The sequence below is a fragment of the Podarcis erhardii genome, assembly GCF_964252035.2.
Source record: "Podarcis erhardii genome assembly, chromosome: 6".
NCBI lineage: Eukaryota > Metazoa > Chordata > Lepidosauria > Squamata > Lacertidae > Podarcis > Podarcis erhardii.
In genome coordinates this window covers 40049530-40070500 of record NC_138510.1, presented here as the reverse complement: position 1 = coordinate 40070500, position 20971 = coordinate 40049530, and the positions used below count along the sequence as shown (strand labels likewise).

The following is a 20971-nucleotide window of genomic DNA, read 5'->3' as shown; positions in this document are numbered from 1 at the left end:
TTTGTACTGTACTAGGGTATGTGTGGCCCACCAAAGCTTATGCCACAAAATATGTGTTACTCTTAAAAATGCCACAAGATTCCTTAGGTGTATTTTGTAAATAAACTTGTAACAAAAGATGAACTGCCATACTCATTGATTAAAATAGCTTGATATGGCCTGTGGCTAGCACAATAAAAATTCTTATAAAAAGTTATTGTTTTTTAAAAAGCCTGCAGTTTCCCATCACACCAAAACACATCCAGCTCCATTTGCTGCTCCAAGAACATAAAGGTTGTGCCCCACTCTGTCCCCCAGACCATGTTTGTTGTTGTTTAGTTGTTTAGTCGTTTCCGACTCTTCGTGGCCCCATGGACCAGAGCACGCCAGGCACTCCTGTCTTCCACTGCCTCCCGCAGTTTGGTCAAACACTAGACCATGTTATTGAACTACAACTCCCATGATTCCTGATTAATGGCCATGCTGATCGGGGCTGATGGGAGGTCTCACCCCACACCATCAGGAAGGCCAAGGCTTCCTTTCCAGTGTCACCTTATTTTCCTTGCTGCCGCTACGTGCTGCCTTTCCTTCCTCAACCTGTCTAATACTTAGGGTTGCCATATGTCCAGAATCCCCCGGAAATAGCCAGTATTCTGTCCTTGTAAATGGCCTACGGACGGAAATCGCTGAAATGTCCATGAAAATCAGGGGATAATGCAGCTCATATCGGTAGTGTAGATCTGGGCGATTTTCACGCACACAAAAAATCGCAAAAAAGCTAAACAATTTTGGGCAAAACTAAAAAAAAAAACCTCAACAACTTGGCCAAAACAAAAAGAGAAGCTCAATCACCTTTGTGTCCGGATTTTCTCGCCTTCACTGTAGCCTGGGAAGCAGGTGGGCGGAGCAAAGGGGGCGCAGCCCTTAGCCAAGCCGCCCACCTCTCCTATCCCACCCAATCGTAGCGCGCTCTCGGGCGGGGGCGGCGCCTCCTGCCGCGCCCAACTCCCAGCACGAGCGTAACTGTTTTGCAAACGCTGGACCTCGCCTCCCTCCCGCCTGCCCGCATGCGCAGTCCTGATACTCGGCATTCGACGGCCACTTGTAAAATATGTAACAAGGGACCCGGAAACCTATTTCCTCTATAAGTGGGAAGGCCGAGGGCGCGAGCTGAGGGCAGCGTTCGGCACGCGCCTCGCCACTGCCACGCGGCTCCTGCCCAACGTTCTTTCCCGCCGCCTCCTCCCCGCATGCGCAATGAGGGGCTCTCCGCGCCGCCGCCTCAGCTCAGCGTTATGCTGCGGCTATTGTGGGGGCTTCTACGGACTTGCCGGCTCTTGGCGATGTCGATGCTGTTGTTGCTGCTGCCTCAGGAACTGGTGGGTGAGTACGAGGCAGGCAGGCGGCGGCGGCGGCGGAGCCTCTAGCGGCCTCTCTCCCTTCGCGTTGCCTCCCCTCACGCCCGCTCGTGCTTCGAGAGGCTTCGCAAAGCGGGGCATGATGTGGGTTAGAGGCCGCCGGCGAGGAGGTGTCGAGTCCTGGCTCCTCAGCCGCGCGGCAGTTGCGCTCCTCTCCCGCCCAGGAATCGCAGCGGGCGGCAGGTGAGATACGAGGCCGCCGCAGGGACCTCGCTCGCGGCGGCACGAAGGCATAGGCGCTGTTCAGGCACATATAAAATAACTTATTAAACACTATTCCGTGTGATCACTACCGATTTAAAGTTGGAACGAGCCTGCATCTGCCTTGTTTTATTTTATTCCCTTTTACCCTATTGTACGCATTTGACTCTCCTGCCAACCTGGCAGTTTGAAAGCACGTCAAAGTTCAGGTAGATAAATAGGTACCGCTCCGGCGGGAAGGTAAACGGCGTTTCCATGTGCTGCTCTGGTTCGCCAGAAGCGGCTTAGTCATGCTGGCCACATGACCCGGAAGCTGTACACCAGCTCCCTCGGCCAATAAAGCAAGATGAGTGCTGCAACCCCAGAGTCATCCGCGACTGGACCTAATGGTCAGGGGTCCCTTTACCTTTACCTTACACATTTGACTAATGTGTTTTATGTGCTTTCTATTTTGTTTCGTTGGTGCTGGTCGTTTGATTGCAACCATAAAGATTTGATTTGATTCAGATCGATGTCCTCTGGGGCAGCCATTCCAGCTGAGAGGCAGAACTCGCTCCATGCGCTCTTCTGTGACCAGCCAGCTCCACCAGGCCTCCTCTCTCCTCACTGTCATCTGGAAGCCGCTATTCCAGCAAGATAGGAAGCAGGGCTGCTTTACCTGGAAGCCCAGCTCCATCGGGCACCACCTGCCCCAGAACTGTTTTCGCTGGTCAGTTATACGGACCTACCAACATGACACTGATACAAAAACTTACACAAACACTATGCAATAGAACGAAAGATCATTATACCCCTATCTATCTCCCCTGTGTCTCCTCTCCTCCCCTCTCCCCCCACCGCATAATGCATGCCACAACAGTGTCTCATACCAAAGGTAAATGAATTATGAAAAAGATTCTATGAATTGAAAGTGGAGACACTATACAGTGGTACCTCGGGTTACATACGCTTCAGGTTACATACGCTTCAGGTTACAGACTCTGCTAACCCAGAAATATTACCTCGGATTAAGAACTTTGCTTCAGGATAAGAACAGAAATTGTGCTCCAGCGGCAGCAGGAGGCCCCATTAGCTAAAGTGGTGCTTTAGGTTAAGAACAGTTTCAGGTTAAGAACGGACCTCCGGAACGAATCAAGTACTTAACCCGAGGTACCACTGTATGTACTTTTCTTTCTTTCTTTCACAATAAAATCTTTGATAAAAACTAATTTTTAAAAGATTATAGGAACATCTGTCCCTGAGTTTGATTTTGATTTTCCTTTTTCTTTCCTGGCCCTTTTCCCTTGTGTGATGTCCTTTTTTAGACCAGTATAGTATGTGAAGAGAAGATGAGTCTTTTCACAAAGACCAGTTTTTGCTATACTTGTCAGTTGCTTGAGGCTCAGGTGGTGTTGGTGGCGTGGAGTGCCTTCCATCAGCTTTGTCTGGTGGCCCAGCTGTATCCCTATCTCGACAGGGATAGCCTGCTCTGGTAACCTCTGGGTTAGATTATTGCATTGCATTATACAGTATATGGGGTTTAACTCTGAAGACCGTTCAGAAACTTCATTTGGTGCAGAATCAGCTTCCAGCTTGCTCGGCAGGGAAATACGGTTTGAGCGTATAACACCAATGCTGGCCATGGCAACTGAAATTTTAACTGATGGTATGCGATTCCCTTTAAATGTGTCTAGATGGTTTAAAATGTTTTGTTGTTTAGTCATTTAGTCGTGTCCGACTCTTTGTGACCCCATGGACCAGAGCACGCCAGGCACTCCTGTCTTCCACTGCCTCCCGCAGTTTGGTCAGACTCGTGTTTGTAGCTTCGAGAACACTGTCCAACCAACTCGTCCTCTGTCATCCCCTTCTCCTTGTGCCCTCCATCTTTCCCAACATCAGGGTCTTTTCCAGGGAGTTTTCTCTTCTCATGAGGTGGCCAAAGTACTGGAGCCTCAGCTTCACGATCTGTCCTTCCAGTGAGCACTCAGGGCTGATTTCCTTAAGAATGGATAGGTTTGATCTTCTTGCAGTCCATGGGACTCTCAAGAGTCTCCTCCAGCACCATAATTCAAAAGCATCAATTCTTTGGCGATCAGCCTTCTTTATGGTCCAGCTCTCACTTCCATACATCACTACTGGGAAAACCATGGCTTTAACTATATGGACCTTTGTTGGTAAGGTGATGTCTCTGCTTTTTAAGATGCTGTCTGAGTTTGCCATCACCTTTCTCCCAAGGAGCAGGCGTCTTTTAATTTCGTGACTGCTGTCATCATCTGCAGTGATCATGGAGCCCAAGAAAGTAAAATGTTTTAGAAATGTTTTAATTTAATTTTAAATCATACTATTGTAGCATTAGATGCTTACTACCCTGGGCTGCTTTGGGAGGAAATACAGCTTTTAAAAAAACAAATAAATGTGTGAAAAATGCACAAAAATCTGTTTTGATGAGGTGGGATCTAGTAATTAGACCTAATTTTCTAGCGTGCATACAGTATATGGGTTGAACACTCCCTTCTGTTATTTATGTTTGTGTTTTCCTGTGTGATTTATTTGATCCTCCCTTTTCTCTTTCCTTTGCTGCCCCTCCACATATACAGTTTGGTGTCAAGTAATATTCTTCATCGATTTACCACAATACAGATATAGAGATCTTCTCCTTAGTTAACTTGGCAAAAACCTCTGGTCTTTCATGTAAGGGAAAGCCTGGGCAAAAGACATCTTTAAAAGATGTTTGAAGCATCTGGTGGTTGCTACTTCTCATATGGCAGGAGGAAGAACATTTCATAGCACAAGGGCAATAGCGGAGAAACCTGATTTTATTGGTATTTGTCACTCCACCCAGTTTTGCCTCTGGCCCTGCCTGCTACTAGAATGTGTTCTTGAAAGGTTTTTCAAAAGGGAATGTGGCCCTAGAACTGAATATGGTTCTCTACCCCTGCCCTTGAGGGGCATTCTGGCCAGAATTTTGAACTTGGAAATGTATAAGAATTTATAAGATAGCATCAGTGCAAGTATCATGAGTTTGCACAAGAGAAGATTCAGGAAGGCTGAGTTTTAAATTTCAAAGAGTACATGAGTATTTTCAATTGTTCTTTCATATCTTAGTTATAATAATTTGCTTTTTTAAAAGATACTATTATTACTTATATTTTATTACATTAACTATCAGAACAAATATGGTGAAATAGTGAACAATGTTCAAAAGACTTAACATCTTTAACTATTGTGTTTTTTAAAGGGGACCGAAAATGGTGTAAGATTGAGGAGTTACCAGTGTTTTCCTTTTCTGAGATCATCCATGAACTACCTGGTAATGCTGTATATGAATGCAAAAACGGTTTTACAAGATTACCTTCAAAACCAAATATGACTTATTGCATTGATGGAAACTGGACACCATTGGAAGACCCGTGTGGTGGTGTGTTGTTCTTATTGTTGTTCATATAAAGTTGCTGTAATGTTATAAACTCAAGAAAAGTTGAGCATTTTCTATTTTGTGGTTGTGATTATAACCATAGTTACCTAGAAGTGAGCTCTACTAAAATAGAGATGACATCAAACTAGGAAGGGTAGCTAATACCACAGAAGATAGAACCACAGTTCCATAATACCTTAACAGATTAGAGATCTGGGCCAAAGCTAACAAAATGAGTTTCAGTAGAGACATATGTAAGGTTCTACACTTAGCCAGGAATAAGCAGATGCTCAGATATAAGATGAGGGATACTTGGCTTGCCAGCAGTACATGTGAAAAATATTTAGGGGTATGAATAGGCCTTGGTCAGACTGCACCTGCATAACTTTGTTCAGTCATGGGCACCACAGTTGAAGAAGGGTATTTACAAGCTGGAACATGTGCAGTTGAAGACGACCAAGATGACCAAGGGTCTGGAAACACAGCCTTATGAGGAATGGTTGAGGGAGTTAGTTATGCTTAGTATGGAAAAGAGATTAAAAGGTGATATGACAGACATCTTCAAATATCTAAAGGGCTGTCACATGGAAGATGTTTTAGAATGTTTACTAGAATCCAGTAAGTCTCATGACCCTGCACAGGTACTGTTGGTGGTGACTGATTCATGCAACCAGAAAAAATAGCAAGTTATGGTTTACGTGGGATACAAGGAAGACTAGTTCGAACTTCATGAAATCTGGGTGGACCTTGTAGGTGCTTGGATCTGTTCCAGAATAAAGAAAGGCCCCTGTTTTTGTCTAATAAAATTTTATTAAGACTTTTTCATAATACAATACAATGAAAAGCAAATTAATCTAGATAAAGAAAAGAAAATACAAAGTCAGCTCTCAAAGTTAGATCTTAACCCTTTTCATACACAGAAAGAGGTGAGAGCTGAGAGTTTACCTTTCTTCCCCCAGTCTCAGCCTGGGAGACCTTCCTTCTCTCTCTCGCAGGGTCCTTCACCAAGCTATGATTTTCCATCCTTTTTTTTAAAAAAAAAAAACCTTCAATTTCCACTATTCTTTCTCCATTCTTTCTTCCATTCTTTCTCCATGAGTTGGTAGCTTTCCCCTGTAAATTCACTCCAAATCATATGGAGAATACTTTCTCTTCAACTCTATCTCTGCCAGCTCAGGATATCTCTTAGTCTCTCCATCCATGACTTCATTCCACTCCTCCAACATCATAATTCTGCCATTTGGCTGTTTTATCCCTCTAGACACTATTGTGAAGGACTTCTCCATTTCATCATCTACTGCCTCCAACTTTCATTTCACTCTCCTGTTCTGGCAACATTTTATTCCTATTGTTCTCCAAAGCTTCTGTGTCTTTAATTCCATTTTCCATTTCAACCTCCTGTAGTCCATTTCCATTCATCATTTCATGGATCTCAACTCTGATCTATTTTAATTGCTCATCCACTAATTGCTGTAATATGCCAACAGTCAATGGGGTGTCCAGCAATGCATTTGCCACATGGAATGGTCTTAGTTGTATTAGCAGCTCAGTCTCTACCTTAAGATCTCCATAGTCTCTACCTTAAGAGCTTCAGTCTCCCGTCTTCACCTTAAGGTCTTCACAGGATTCCTTATTGGGCTGCATTCTTTTCCCACAGTGACATAGAAAAAATACTTTTCAGTTTGAAGTAAGTACCATTGATCAAACAGAGAGTTTAAAATAAAAAAATAAAATAAAATAAAGATTTCTAGCAATTGGGATACCATTTGGCTATTTAAAATTTTCTTAGTTGCAAATAATTAAAACATGCTTTTCATTTTGCTTTCTGTCTTTTGGTAACCATCTTCTTCAGCCAGCAGTTAGCTCACAATCCAGATGTAAATTTCAAATGGCAGACTGATAACATCTCAGCCGTAATTTAAGCTTCTTGGTCCCGGCATGGAAAGCTGCTTTTTCAGAGCACCTGAGGTTAATCACTTGTTCATTCTCTTTTCCCAGAGTGAATTTGACTGCCAAGATTTACAGCTTGGCTATCAACAATCACAACGAGCTGTTGACTGGAGGTGTTGAGTTCACCATTTCCTTCCCCAGACATCTGGGAAAGCCTCTGTTATTGATGATCTAGCATAGCAAAAACTGGATCAGACATGTTATGTGGAGTTTCATACTTCATCTCAAACAGCAGAATATGTTCTGCTAATGCCATTTTATTCTGCATTTGTAGGCTTTGTTAGCACAGTTCAAGTGTTGAATAAGTTTCTTCTGGACCTCTTAAAGGTGTGGCAGGAAGTCTCCAGCAGTAGGCACTGAAGATGAAGCAGGGGTGGCTGGATGTGGCCTGGATCATGGGTTTATTGTTCTTGGCAGATTCCACAAATAGCCAGAGCATTGGATTCCTTGACAGAAAGGCAGTATATTCAGACAGTAAAAATCAAAAATAAACAAACAAGATGAAGGCTTTGGGCTTGAGGGGATGGCATGGCAAGGGAGCTAAGTGATGAAGGTATTGGAGGTATCCTATTGCCTGTCACTTGACTGATGGTCATTCTATTTTTTTCCACAGCAGTCAGATCAACAGCTGCAGCCTATCCCCCCCTTAAGATAAATGGAATATACTTTCCCTATGCCAGTTCTGTCATCTAGATTTGCCCAGTTTCAAGCAGAAAATTGCACATTTAAGCTGTATTCCTGTATGCACTTACCTGGCTGTTTATTTCTGAGTAAAAATCAGCACCAGTTGGCAGAGTGACAGCAGTTACCTGACCTTCCATCACCAGCATTGCTGCATTAAACCAGGAGTGGGAGGAGGCTGGTGCACTACAAATGCACCGACAACCAGTCTGGTGCTTGTAGTGGTGTTTTCACCATGCTGACCCCAATATTGTGGCTGGTAAACATGCATAGATTGTGGTCTTAATCTTTCAGTCCATTGAACTCCATAGATTGCTGTGTCTGCTTGGTTTTTGTGTGTGCACAGTCATACCTCGGGATAAATACGCTTCAGGATAAGTATTTTCAGGTTGCGCTCCGCAGCAACCCGGAAGTAATGGAGCACGTTACTTCCGGGTTTTGCCACCTGCGCATGCGCAGACAGTCAAAATGACGTCACGCGCATGCGCAGAAGTGGCAACCCGCGCACGCGCAGTCGCGTCTTAGGTTCTGTTCAGGATGCGAACGGGGCTCCGGAACGGATCCCATTCGCATCCCGAGGTACCACTATATATACATGTGATAAAACAGGAAAGCAGGCAGGATGTAGGCAGTCTGTTAACAGTGGTGAATCTTCTAACATTCTGACATTTGTATTATTTTAGTTTCTAACATGGTGTCATAAGTTGTTATATTGCTTTTTGTTTGCAGAAGTCTGCTCCTTTCCACCAAAGGAAACTAGAGCTAAACTAAAAGATGAGTTTGGAACTTCAGTATTGTTTCCTGTTGGGATGGTAGTACACTATGTATGTAAGGCAGGATTTGAACAAGTTCCTGGTATCTTGAATACTATTACCTGTGGTAAAAATATGAAGTGGTCACCGCTTGCAAGGTTCTGTAGAGGTAAATCATCTTTTGCTTTTGATTTATTGTAATGATTTGCAGGTATTTATGAACAAAAACCAGACTTTGTTTTTAAAAAGATAAAGTCCCCAGAACATGCACGTCCTTGGACATTATTAAGATGAAAGGTTTTTTGGTTTTGGCCCCAAAGACATATTGGTGGTTTGGTGAACAGAGAAATAAAAAGTAGCCTTATGACTCAGTTTGAAACATGTTTGAGCTAGGGAATGTAAATACTGCAGCTGTTTTACTTGATACATTTACATTTAACCCTTCCTTCAAAGAGCTCAGAATATTATATATGTATTTTTCTTCAGACATGGTTTTCTTCATCTTTTCTTTTATCCTACAAATCCTGTAGATTTAGGTTAGGCTGAGAGACAGTGACTGTCCTTAAGTCACCCAGTGAGCTTCATGTCTGAAAGGAGATTTGAACTTTGACCTGCCTAATCCTAGCTCAGCACTCTAACCCCTACAACACACTGGCTATACAAATAACTGCTTTTACAGTAACAAGGCAAGTGCTATTTCTGACAAAAAGCTAACTGCATAACCACCTTAATCTATGCTGAGTTTTGCATGGTGAGGCTGCCAGGCAAGAGAAGAATAAATATTGATTTTGAATTTGTCAAGAATAGCAAGTTGCAGTCTTGTAGAGATGAAAGAAGCAAACATCCCAGATTTTATGCAAAGTTTTTAAGATACCTAACGCTAAGTAATTTTGTGGCATGTGTTACAACTATGCTGTAACCCATGGCAGGATATCATAAAATCATAGAATCATAGAGTTGGAAGAGACCACAAGGGCCATCGAGTCCAACCCCCTGCCAAGCAGGAAACACCATCAGAGCACTCCTGAGCATCCTCTTCACAACATGCAGCACCTCCTCCACCCAGGTGATAGTGCAGTACGCTCACTTTTTTTATTTGTACTAATCTTCTGTGGAAGATTAAATAAATATGAGTGATGCCCACTTCCACTGGAAAGGCATCCAGAAACAAAATTCTTATTCAAGATGTGCAAGAGATTGGTTTGTTTACTCATTGCATTTGCTGATCTGTGCTTTCATAAGATTTTAAGATGGTGTACGTCAACAGCTGAAGTTCAGTTGATGGTTCAAAGAGCAGTGAGGGGCTGTTTGAACAGTTTTGTTAAAATATGTGAAGGAAAATGTAAAATAACAAAGTATGGCACTTTGAAGATCTCTTGCATGGTGATCATTGACATTACAGTATCTTTTATGTGTAGTTAATGATCCTGGCAAATATATTCAGAATAATGCTTGGTTTTAAAAAGGATATTTGCTAGGATTGTGAACTTCAGATATAAGAGATCTTGTATATTACTACATTTTTTTATGCATTATCTTATATATAGTTTGCTTTCCTTCATGTTTTTAATGCAATTTGTCAAAACTGTTCTCCTTTTATTAATGCCAGACCTGTCAAAAATATTGTTTGTTTCTTTTTCTGGTTTTGTATGTTTAATTCCAGAATGTTTCTTTTCAGGAAAAGCATGTGAGACACCAGCACTAATAAAAGATGGAAGTATTCTCTCATTTAATTCAGAATACACCTTTGGAGCAAGAATTTTATATATGTGTATTCAAGGGTAAGGAAACACCATTAAAGGCCACCAATAACATTTCCAATATACTTTTGCTCTTAATTGTTTTTGCAGAAACTAGTAAAATTGGCAGTACTTTGAAAAGATGCAGTCAGTTAAGTTTAGGAGGAGAATCTAAATATATTATTATCATAATCATTATAAATTTCATTATTATATATGTATACCATGCCTTTTACCCTGGGAAGGGACAAGGTGGCTTGCAGATAAAAATAAAAACAGTTTTTAAAAAGGGAGAAAATAGAGTTTCATACATACACGCAGAATAAAACATTACTGAAAAACATCTAGGATACATTCAAAGCAGCATACCGTATTTTTCGCCCTACAGGACGCACTTTTTCCCCTCCAAAAATGAAGGGGAAATCTGGGTGCGTCCTATGGGGCGAATGCAGGCTTTCGCTGAAGCTTGGAGAGCGAGAGGGGTCGGTGCGCACTGACCCCTCTCGCTCTCCAGTCTTCAGGAACACATCCGCAGCCTAGGCAGCTCTGCTCCACACGCTGCAGATAGCAGCCTGCCGCTCGGCGTGAACAGCACCCTGAAGCAGAGCGCCCCGCCCACCGGGCAGACATCCGCAGCGTGGGGCCCCGTGCCGGACAGACATCGGCCTGCCCCACAAGCTCGGGGAACAGCAAGGAGGCGCAGCGCCGCCATCCCGCTGTTCCTCAACCTGATTCGGTTTCCCTGACCTGGTTTTGGGGGGGAAATAAAGGAATTCCCCCCCCTTTATTCCCCCCCCCAAAAAAAACAAAACTAGGTGCGTCCTATGGGACGGAGCGTCCTATGGGACGAAAAATACGGTAATTAACAGGAAACTTAAATATAATCCTAAAAAATTCAAAATAATACATTATGAAAGAGGTTGACTACAGAATGCACATTTAACACAGCGAAGTTAACAATATTTTATCTTAAACATTTTAGAAGAAAACATTAGTAAAAAGAAGTTCAATATAAAATATACTTTTAAAACAGCATAATTAGCAAGAGATTAAAAAATTACCATAAGCATAGAAGACATGAAGAATCAGGGCTAGATCGAGCAGTACCTCCCAGCTGTAATCTTGATATTTTAAGGGCAGTAAGACCTTGTCTAGATTGGAGTAGACCTGAGCAGCACCACTCTATGAACTGCCTACCAACTGTACTTCTGATTTATATGGATTGAGCATCATTTGGTTGGATTTTTTATCCTGTACATTCAGATACACAATGATTGGGAGACGTTGGAACACATGTCAGGCGGAGGGAAGTGATGTTCACTGGATTAATCCACCTCCACTTTGTGTGCGTAAGTAGTGTAAATTATTTACAAATTTGGAGTGATATTTTTTGTGATTAACAGCACAGTTGTTTTCTTGGAAATCTGCTTCACTGTGTTCAGTGGAGGTTTGTACCCAGGTAGGGATATAGAGGATTGCACCTGAAGGCTGCATTCCTATGAACACTTCCTTAGGAGAAAGCCCTATATTGAACTTAGTGGGACAATTGGGCTATGAATTTGCCTTAAAATTTAGTAAGCATGGTCATTAAAATAAGTGAATTAGTTAGTTCCTATTCTGTGTTTGTTTCACAGCTATTCATAAGTCTGTTCTGTCTCATTTCTATAGTAACCTGCTAATTAAAAATAGCCACATGGAAATACATATTGAAGCATGTATATTCTCACAAAAAGATGCATTACTTTTTCTGTTTTTGTATATTTTTGTTAATTTTAATAAATAAAATTACAACATAGATTATCCATTAAAAGCTCATATTAAACAGATAATTCAATCAAAAGAAGAGAAATACAGGGACGAATCATACATTTCTAAACATATTTTATCCTAAAGTTGGGTTTTCATGTTTGTTTTTTTTAAATCAAAATTCACATCTGAAATTTTGGAGTGCAAAATCTGAAGGACAACTTTATTCTGATTCCTTGCATTAGTCTGCAAGTTGTGAATCCAGCAAGTTAGGTACTGGAATTTGCAAAGAATGAATTCCTCAAGCATTTTCAAAATGTAGTACCTTATGCATACAATACAAATAAAGAAAATAAAAAATGTTAGTTATAGGGTTTACAGTTTTGTTATTTAAAATGCTATTGTAGATGTCTAAATGAGATTTCTGAGTTTAGACTAATCAACTTATATCTAAATTACACGGAATGTTGAACACCCAGAGGTAATTGAATCCCGCCCTGCTTCTTGTTGATAATTTTCTGGTTTGCACTTTCTTAAGCTATTTTAAACAACACAAACCTCCCAGATTAGGTTTAGGTAATGTTAATTCAGCCAGGAGTAAAGAAATAATGTCTCGTCAATTGTAAATGGCTTTTTTCATTACAAGCGTTTAACTGGCAGAGACTATGGTAAGGATTTTTTACTTCATAAAATTTACACAGCTTGATTGTAAAACAAAAAACTCTCAAAGTGGCTATGGCAGATCCCAGTCTAGAAAATTTCACAAAAGAATTTGCTAAAAACTTCTAAGAATAGGTTAAATCAGATAAGAGGTAAAAAGCAGGGAGAACTTCGTGAGAATATATATACAGATACACCCAAAGGCATCCAGAAGGCATTTGAAGAAGGTAAGTGCTGCTGGCTGTACAGACGACTCCCCACCTACACAAGGGTTACGTTCCAGCACCCCACAAATTACTTTCTTCTTTAGTCCACATTTATGGGCCTATACAGGCACCCCCCTGCATAGGATCGATTGATTGATAAGACAAAGGGCCCTGCTCCATTATTGTTGCTAGTGTAAGGAAAAAGGACACACTTAGCGTTGTTAGCTTAAAACTTTGTTGAGAGTATGTACAACATGTCATGTAGCATTTGGTTGAGACGAGAATTAGATTGGGGCCTGGTGGGTAGGGAACACAAAGGAGGCTATGTTCCAGAATGCCTCATGGCTTACATCAGGCACCAGTCCATCAGGGTTCTGGTGTCATGAGTTATCGTCATATCTTTCCTATGTTTCCATAAGGAATAAGATTCAGATTGCATGTAAAGGTTAGTGTACGTTGTTAGTAGGGTTACATATAGAGATCTAAATAGATATTCCTCAACAGTAATAGCATTCTTCATTCATGAAAAAGTATAAAACAGAATGTTTGCATGTGCAGGTATTTGAATATAGAAAACTCAACTGGTCTGGAATCTGCTCAGTGCTTGGATAGTATATGTACTTACCCTATTCGTGCTACCTTGAGTTCCATGATGATAAAAGGCAGATTATCAGTGTAACTTAAAATGTGGTGTAATAACAAAGGTTAGGTTTAAATACACAAATGTGCACATTTATCTTGAGCTTACTCTTCCAAGTGGCTATGCATCGGGTTGTGCAATAAGGAACATCAGCTGCAGAAAATTAATGGGGCAGTTCTGACCATTATTCTATGAAGCTGGGAATGAGCGCTGGACTCAAGCATCTTCCCCTCTCCCTTTTCTCCTCCTTCCCTGGTTGTGCATCAATTTCAGTATGAAGATCCTGGCTTTCTTAAGGCAGAGTTCTCTGTTAACATAAGAAGCAGGAACTTCTGATTTACTTTCTATTAATCTAACAGGAAAATAAGCCAGGATATTGAGTGTGTTTCAGTACTTCCAAAAAGTCTTCCTGTCTGCACAGAACTGCAGATGTGTTCCTGTATGTGCAACTCCCCAGAGAATGACTCAGAGAATCACAACCAATGGTAATTCCCTGCTGCCAAAATGTGAGCCTCTCTTCTTATGAATTTTGTTCATTTTTGGTAAAATAAAAAATAAATTAAACTGAGAAATCCAATATGCATTTAAAATATATCACTTCTAAATAAATATATTTAAAATAGTAGTTGTTACACGGTATGTTTTGGATTTTTCAACAGTATACTGTTGACAGTTCTATCATTTTGCTGAATTATTCAGTTTTCTTTTAGGAGCTGTATGTAAAGACCTTCCAGACATTCCTGGTGGATCCCACAACGGAACTGCATCTATTTATCCTTATGGAACAGCAATCAAATACAGCTGCAAGGAGACTTTCTCACTCATTGGAGAACCTATTATATACTGTGATGTTGATAAAACTAATAGACCACTGTGGAGCAGTAAACCCCCGAGATGCCAAGGTTATTTTTTTAATATATACCAGTTTTTCCTTCATGATGATTATAAAAAACAAAACCTGTTGACTTGTCAGGAAGTTCTGCTGTATTGTTGCATCCCTTTCCCACCTTACATTTTCTAAGAATTTGAGATAAAAGTCAAAATGTCCAGACTTCATTTTGTCTACGTTTTTGTATGTAAAAAGCCTTCTGGCACGACTTATACAGTTTTAACCAATGAATGAAATCATAGCAATTATTGATATTTAGGAAAAGGCTAAAGCATTAACTTCCTGGTTCATTAATTGTTAGAAAAGTGGTTGCTGAATCACAGAAAACAAGGATTTTACCCAGGATTTTAGTGTACAGGAGTGTGTCTATTCCACATACCCCTTGCAGTAAAACAAAATGGGTGACATGATCCCCATTTGTAAAGCCTACCCAATTATCATTGTACATTCAGTGGCTGGATGCATTCCCACTAGAGAAAAGTAAACTGGTCAAATTAACACGGATTTTTCTTCTCTGGATGGAGGTAGGATGTTATAATACTTTTCATAAAAGTCTGTTTCCTCTCCTCACTTTCTGAGATAGAATCTTTTAGTCGGGTTATAGACTAGTGAGAAGTACAGTAAAGCACTGCTTCATATTAAAAACATAACAATGCTTCATTTTTAATTATCTGTTTAATATTGGGTTATGGTTTAGTCCCTGTTAGTCTAAAAGCAGGAAAGATAACTCTTGCCCATTAACAAAGTGAATAATTTCCACCAGTAGGTACTTCTACTGGTATGGCACAGAGGATTTTGCTGTGCTTCAGAGAGGGCTTTATTTTCCTTCTTAAAGAAAGTTTGAAAATGTTGCGTGGGTTGTGTAATAATGTCTTTCATCTCTCTTGATTCACACACATGCTGCGGTATAGCCACAGCTACATGACAGTGCTTGTTGGAGAGATAATTTCCCCATGAACTGTTTGATTGCTAGGAATACTGTATGTGTAAGTGCTAATTGGAGGAAATATATTTGGATCCTTCTAAGGATTAGTTCAGCAGATGGGACTAATTTTGGAGACCTTTGATTTGCAGCAGCCGTTACTAAAATAATGTGTATTCCTCAAACAGAAAACACCTGTTGGAAGAGGCCTGAAGATAGCGGGAGCCTTTTTTCATCATGTGTTCTATGCAGTCTCCTAGAAAAGCATTTATAGTCTCATTTTCAAAGATCTAGATTGATGACGGAATATATTATTTTTTAGTAAAGTTCAGCAGAAAAAATAACTTGTAATAACGTAGAAATATAAGGATTCTGTTTTTAGGGGATTTTGATTTTTAATATTACTTTCTGCTTTCAGTGATTATATGTGCAGATCCAGTAGTTCAAGATGGAATAAAGAAGATAAGTGAGTTTAAAGAGTCCTATACCTTTGGCGGCAATATTACATTTGAATGTAAAATTGGATACTTCATGATCGGAAGTTATTTCATTCGATGTGAGGCGAACAATACTTGGATCCCTAAAGTGCCGTCCTGCAAAAAGGGTAAGAATTCTTTAAATAGAAAAATATTAGCATTTATGTTTCTGCATTCAACAAGAAGAAGCCATTTAAAATGACATTTATGCCTAGGGCGTTCACATTCCCAAATGCAGGCATGCAAAGAAGTACTGTATGTTGAAACAGATAGCTTAAAGAGAGCTTATTTAGCCTCACTAGTCCCACAGATGTATGTTAGTTATTTGTAACAAAAGCCGAAGTCATGCGAACTCAAATGAAAGATATCAGAAATAATAATTATTGGAACTTGAACATATGAGAACATGTGTAGATATGTGTACAAAGCATACAAAATTACAATATACAAATAGATTCTCAAAGCTGTGGCCGCTATTTATAAAACAAAGAAATTCTGCAAACAATACAGATTATAAACTGACAAGATTTCCAGGATTAAATCTCATTTCATATTTCATCAAAATCAGAATAGAGAATCAGTCATAGATGGTCCTCTGTTTTGTAAGACCTCAGCCAAATTTTGACCAGCAGCAACATACTGGTATATTTACTCCTTGCTCAGGAGTCTAAATTCTTCCCTCTTGGATTGCAGTTTTGAATTTGAATGTTCAGATTCTATTATCTTAGGAAGTTTTTCAGAATTCATTTTTTTATATTGGAATCCCATTTTTATTACTGTCCTTTGTAATATTCAACCATTTGGTTGAATCCAAATGGTTTAGAGCTTACAGAAGAAACAAAGGAGATGTCATATTATTGTGACTTTATATATGTACATATCATAACATTGTTAAACACCACAGCAGTGCCAGAGTCCAGGGAGTACCAGACACTTATCTAGGGTCTGTGTTTCCTTTTGGAATATGAAGCACAGTGGAGCCTAGGGTGTCTTTATGATATGTGGTTTATTTACACAAATATACAACCTGAGTCTACAATACAAGGGTGCCCCAGGCTAACACCTCAAAAAGAAATTAAATGACTTAATTAGCTCTTGACATGTGTTGATCTCCCAGGCTTTAGAAATGTCTAATATACAATCTAGGAAGTTTGCCTGACATAATTAGCTTTTCATAAATGCTAATTTCAGAGGGCTCTAACATACATCTTAGACTTGTTCTAAGATTACATTCTTGATTACATTCTAACACTTGGGGGTCTGATACACAGTTTTAACATTCAAGCCCTAATTAAATTATAGCACCTACCAACCTATAACAATATTATTGAACAAATGTTAACATTTTGCATGGTGTTTTTATGAAAGTAAGATAGAAAAAAACTGAGGTACTAAAGGGGATCTATGGCTGTCATCTATGAAGGTAGTTCCCCATCTGTTACTTTGTCTTTTCTTACATATATTTGGGCACCCTCTCCTTTGATTTTTGTTAGTCATTTATGCCCAAAAAGAAAGAAGCTGCCTGATAAAGTTTCTTAGCCTGGTTGCCTGTGAGCTGTGCTTACCACAACCAGTCAAGTGGCTATTTTACAAGCCTGCCCAATGTGTGACTGCTCAGAAAATGCTCAGAGAACAGAAGTTACTTTTGGTGATGTCACAGGAATGGGATTTGCATGACTTGGCCATGAAGCAATTACCGTATTTTTCGCTCCGTTGGGCGCACCGGACCATAGGCTGCGCCTAGTTTTTTGGGGGGGGAATAAAGGGGGGGGAATTATCCCCCCCCCCAGCCCCAAAGAGTCAAGAAGCCAAGATAGCGAGCGGGATCCATCCCGCTGGCTGTCTTGGCTTCCTCTTTAGCCATGCGCAACCTCTCCAGCTGGGAGAGGCTGCGCGCTGCTTTGGCAGAAGCCAAGGTAGCGAGTAGGATGGATCCCCCTCGCTGTCTTGGCTTCGTTTTTAGCCGTGGTGCTGGGGCGGGGAAGCCCGGGCTTCCCCCGACCCCAGCCCCAGAACAGGTCGGGGAGCGGCGGCAAGATTGCGTAACAACCTCGCCCCCGCTCCTGGAGCTTGCACGGCTGGGGGCGCGCTCCGAAGGCTTGCGGATAGCTGCCTGAAGCCCAGGGAGTGCAGCGGGAGTTGGTGCTATGCACCCCGGGCTTCAAGCTGCAGACTGCTATCCGCAAGCCTTCGGAGCCCGGTGGGAGTTCCCGCTGGCTCCGAAGGCTTGCGGATAGCTGCCTGAAGCCTGCATTCGCTCCATAGGACACACACACATTTCCCCTTCATTTTTGGAGGGGAAAAGGTGCATCCTATAGAGCAAAAAATACGGTAGTAGTAAACTGCATTTTGTGATTTACTTTCATAGATTACGCAAAATTCAGGTAGGTGATATTATGGTAATACCTTGAATCTTACCACAACCTTATAAAAGCAAGGCTAAAATTATGTAGACATTATTTTATATATTTTGTGGTTCTATTTTTCTTATAGTTTCTCAAGATATTTGTGGTGCTCCAGTAATTCTAAAAGGAAGTGTGTATCCACCACAACCTTATTATAACCTTGGAAGTATCATTTCTGTGCGGTGTGATAAAAAGTATTCTTTTCCTGATGAAACCATGGAGATGAAAGCACAGTGCAAAGGCTACAATCAGTGGGATCCCCCTGTACAACTTTGTTTCTGTATGTACAAATCCAGCTCTGTAATATTGACGTCTGATTGATAAAGAAGACAAAAACTTAAAAACCCTACTAGGTAGACAAGTCTACTTACCTTAGATGGTCAGGCGGCATTGCAGCAGCCTGGTCAGCGATCCAGCAGTCGGCTGGGGAGGACTGCGGGCCTGCTTGCAGATTGGCCTTTGGCTGGCAGGCCCGAACCTGGGGATTCCCAGGGACGGGGGCAAACAACCAATGGGCTTTGCTTGGGTCTGCCCCCGGGGAATAAATTTAGATAAGCCCAGCAAAGGCCCATCTAGTCCAGCATTCTGTTCACACTGTGGCCTATGGGAAGCCCTCACCCAGCACATGGTGCAATTGCACTCTCCTATTCATGACCCCCAGCAATTGGTATTGAGAGGCATGTTGCCGCTGATATATAACAATTATGACTATATCATATAGACCTTGATAGCCTTATTCTCCATCAGATTTACCAACCCCTTTTCAAAACTGTCCAAGTTGGCTTCCATAGCTACATTTTGTAGTAATGAATTACATAGTTTAACTGTGTTGCATGAAGAGCTTTGTTTTGTCAGTCCTGAATCTCCTATTCAGATTGATTTGATGACCTTGGACTCTAGTATACTATGAGAAGGGGAGAAAAATATTCCCCTATCCATTTTTCTTCACACTTCACTTTATATACCTCTATAATAATAATAATAATTTTTATTTATACCCCACCCTCCCCAGCCAAGGCCAGGCTCAGAGCGGCTTACAAGCAATAATAAAAACAAGTTGAATGATTACAACTTAAATACAACATTAAAATACAACATTAAAATATTGAAACATTAAAATATTAAAAAGTAGCCTCATCGCAGGAGGAGAAGGAAAGGAAAAGAAAGAGAGGGAGGGAGGGAATCAAATTGGCTCCAAGCCAAAGGCCAGGTGGAACAACTCCCTGCGGAAAGAAATCAGATCCTGCAGAGCCCTGGTCTCATGAGGCAGAGTGTTCCACCAGACTGGAGCCAGAGTTGAAAAGGCCCTGGCTCTGGTTGAAGCCAATCTAACTTCCTTAGGGCCCGGGACCACTAGGGTGTTGCTATTTATGGACCTTGAGGCTCTCTGTGGGGCATACCGGGAGAGGCGGTCCCGTAGGTACGAGGGTCCTAGGCCGTGAAGGGCTTTAAAGGTCAAAAGCAGCACCTTAAATCTGACCCTGTACTCTACCGGGAGCCAGTGCAATTTGAAAAGCACTGGGTGAATATGCTCCCATGGCAGAGACCCCGTGAGGAGCCTCGCTGCAGCATTCTGCGCCCTCTGGAGTTTCTGGGTCAGCTTCAAGGGCAGCCCCATGTAGAGCGAATTACAGTAGTAAGGCCTGGAGATGACCGTCGCATGGATCACTGTGGCCAGGTCGGGGTGGGAAAGGTAAGGGACCAACTGCTTGATGCGACAAAGGTGGAAAAATGTCGCCTTGGCTGTTGCTGTAACTTGCACCTCCATGGAAAGGGAGGCATCAAGGATTACACCCAAACTCTTAACGGAAGGCAATGGCACTAACTCCCGCAAGAGAAGGGAGTTGGTCCCTCATCCCCATGCCATCCCGACGCAGCCATAGGACCTCTGTCTTAGTTTCAATCGGCTCCCACAAAACCATCCAGCCACAGCTTCCAAGCATCTGGTCAGTGTGTTCGGTCAGTGTGTTCGGGGTCAGCATCTGGTCAGTGTGTTCGGGGCCGAGTCGGTGTGGCCATCCATCAGCAGATAGAGCTGAGTGTCATCAGCATATTGGTGACAGCCCAGCCCAAAGCTCCGAATAATCTGGAAAAGCGGACGCATAAAGATGTTAAAAAGCATTGGGGAGAGAATTGCGCCCTGCGGCACTCCACACACCAAGGAATGGCACGACGACATTTCCCTTCCTAGTGCGACCCTCTGTCCCCGACCAGAGATAAAAGAGCACAGCCAGTTACGGGCTATGCCCTGTATCCCCACGTCTGCGAGGCGGTAGTCCAAAAGATCATGATCTACCATGTCAAAGGCTGCTGACAAATCTAAAAGGATCAACAGTCCTGACCCGCCTCAATCCAGTTGTTTATGGAGATCATCTGTTAGGGCAACCAGAGCCGTCTCGGTCCCAAAACCAGGACGGAAACCGGATTGAAATGGATCTAAAGCCGATAATGACCCCCCTTATCTTTTTTTCCTAATTAAAATGCCCTAAATATTTTACCCTTTCCACAAAGAGTTTCTCCAGTCCATTCATAAATTTCCTTTTCCTTTTCTGCATCATTTCCACCTCTACAATACTGCTTTTTGCATTGCAGTAAGCAGAGCTGTACACAATATTCAAAGTGTTGTTGCACCATAGATTTATATAAAGGCATGCAATTGGCAGTTTCATTTTTCATCCTTTTTTCTAATCCTCATCACAGAGTTTTCCTTTTCACAACAACTGTAGGTTAGATGGTACTCTGCTTCTAATACCATGCTCAAGACAGATACTATTTCCCAATTGCCTAAATCAGAGATAGGCAACCTGGACCCAAACCTTATCTGAACACCTCCTGAAGCTATTCATTTCTTACATCCCACCATTCTTTCTTTTTTCCTGGGTTTAAATCCCTTCCCCTTAATAAGTAGTTTCA

General features: G+C 41.6%; 1 protein-coding gene across 1 annotated transcript in view; it reads left to right on the top strand.

Annotated features, from left to right (window-relative positions):
* Positions 1-1001: 1001 nt before the first annotated feature.
* Positions 1002-20971, top strand: part of LOC309344247 (complement receptor type 2-like) — a 100175-nt gene continuing 80205 nt past the window's right edge. Inside the window, exons 1-8 of the mRNA XM_081866495.1 lie at positions 1002-1362; positions 4816-4995; positions 8353-8544; positions 10054-10156; positions 11378-11463; positions 14077-14268; positions 15596-15781; positions 18147-18369. Coding sequence (XP_081722621.1) covers positions 1230-1362; positions 4816-4995; positions 8353-8544; positions 10054-10156; positions 11378-11463; positions 14077-14268; positions 15596-15781; positions 18147-18369 — 1295 coding nt within the window. The 5' untranslated portion in view covers positions 1002-1229. The remainder of the gene's footprint in view (positions 1363-4815; positions 4996-8352; positions 8545-10053; positions 10157-11377; positions 11464-14076; positions 14269-15595; positions 15782-18146; positions 18370-20971) is intronic.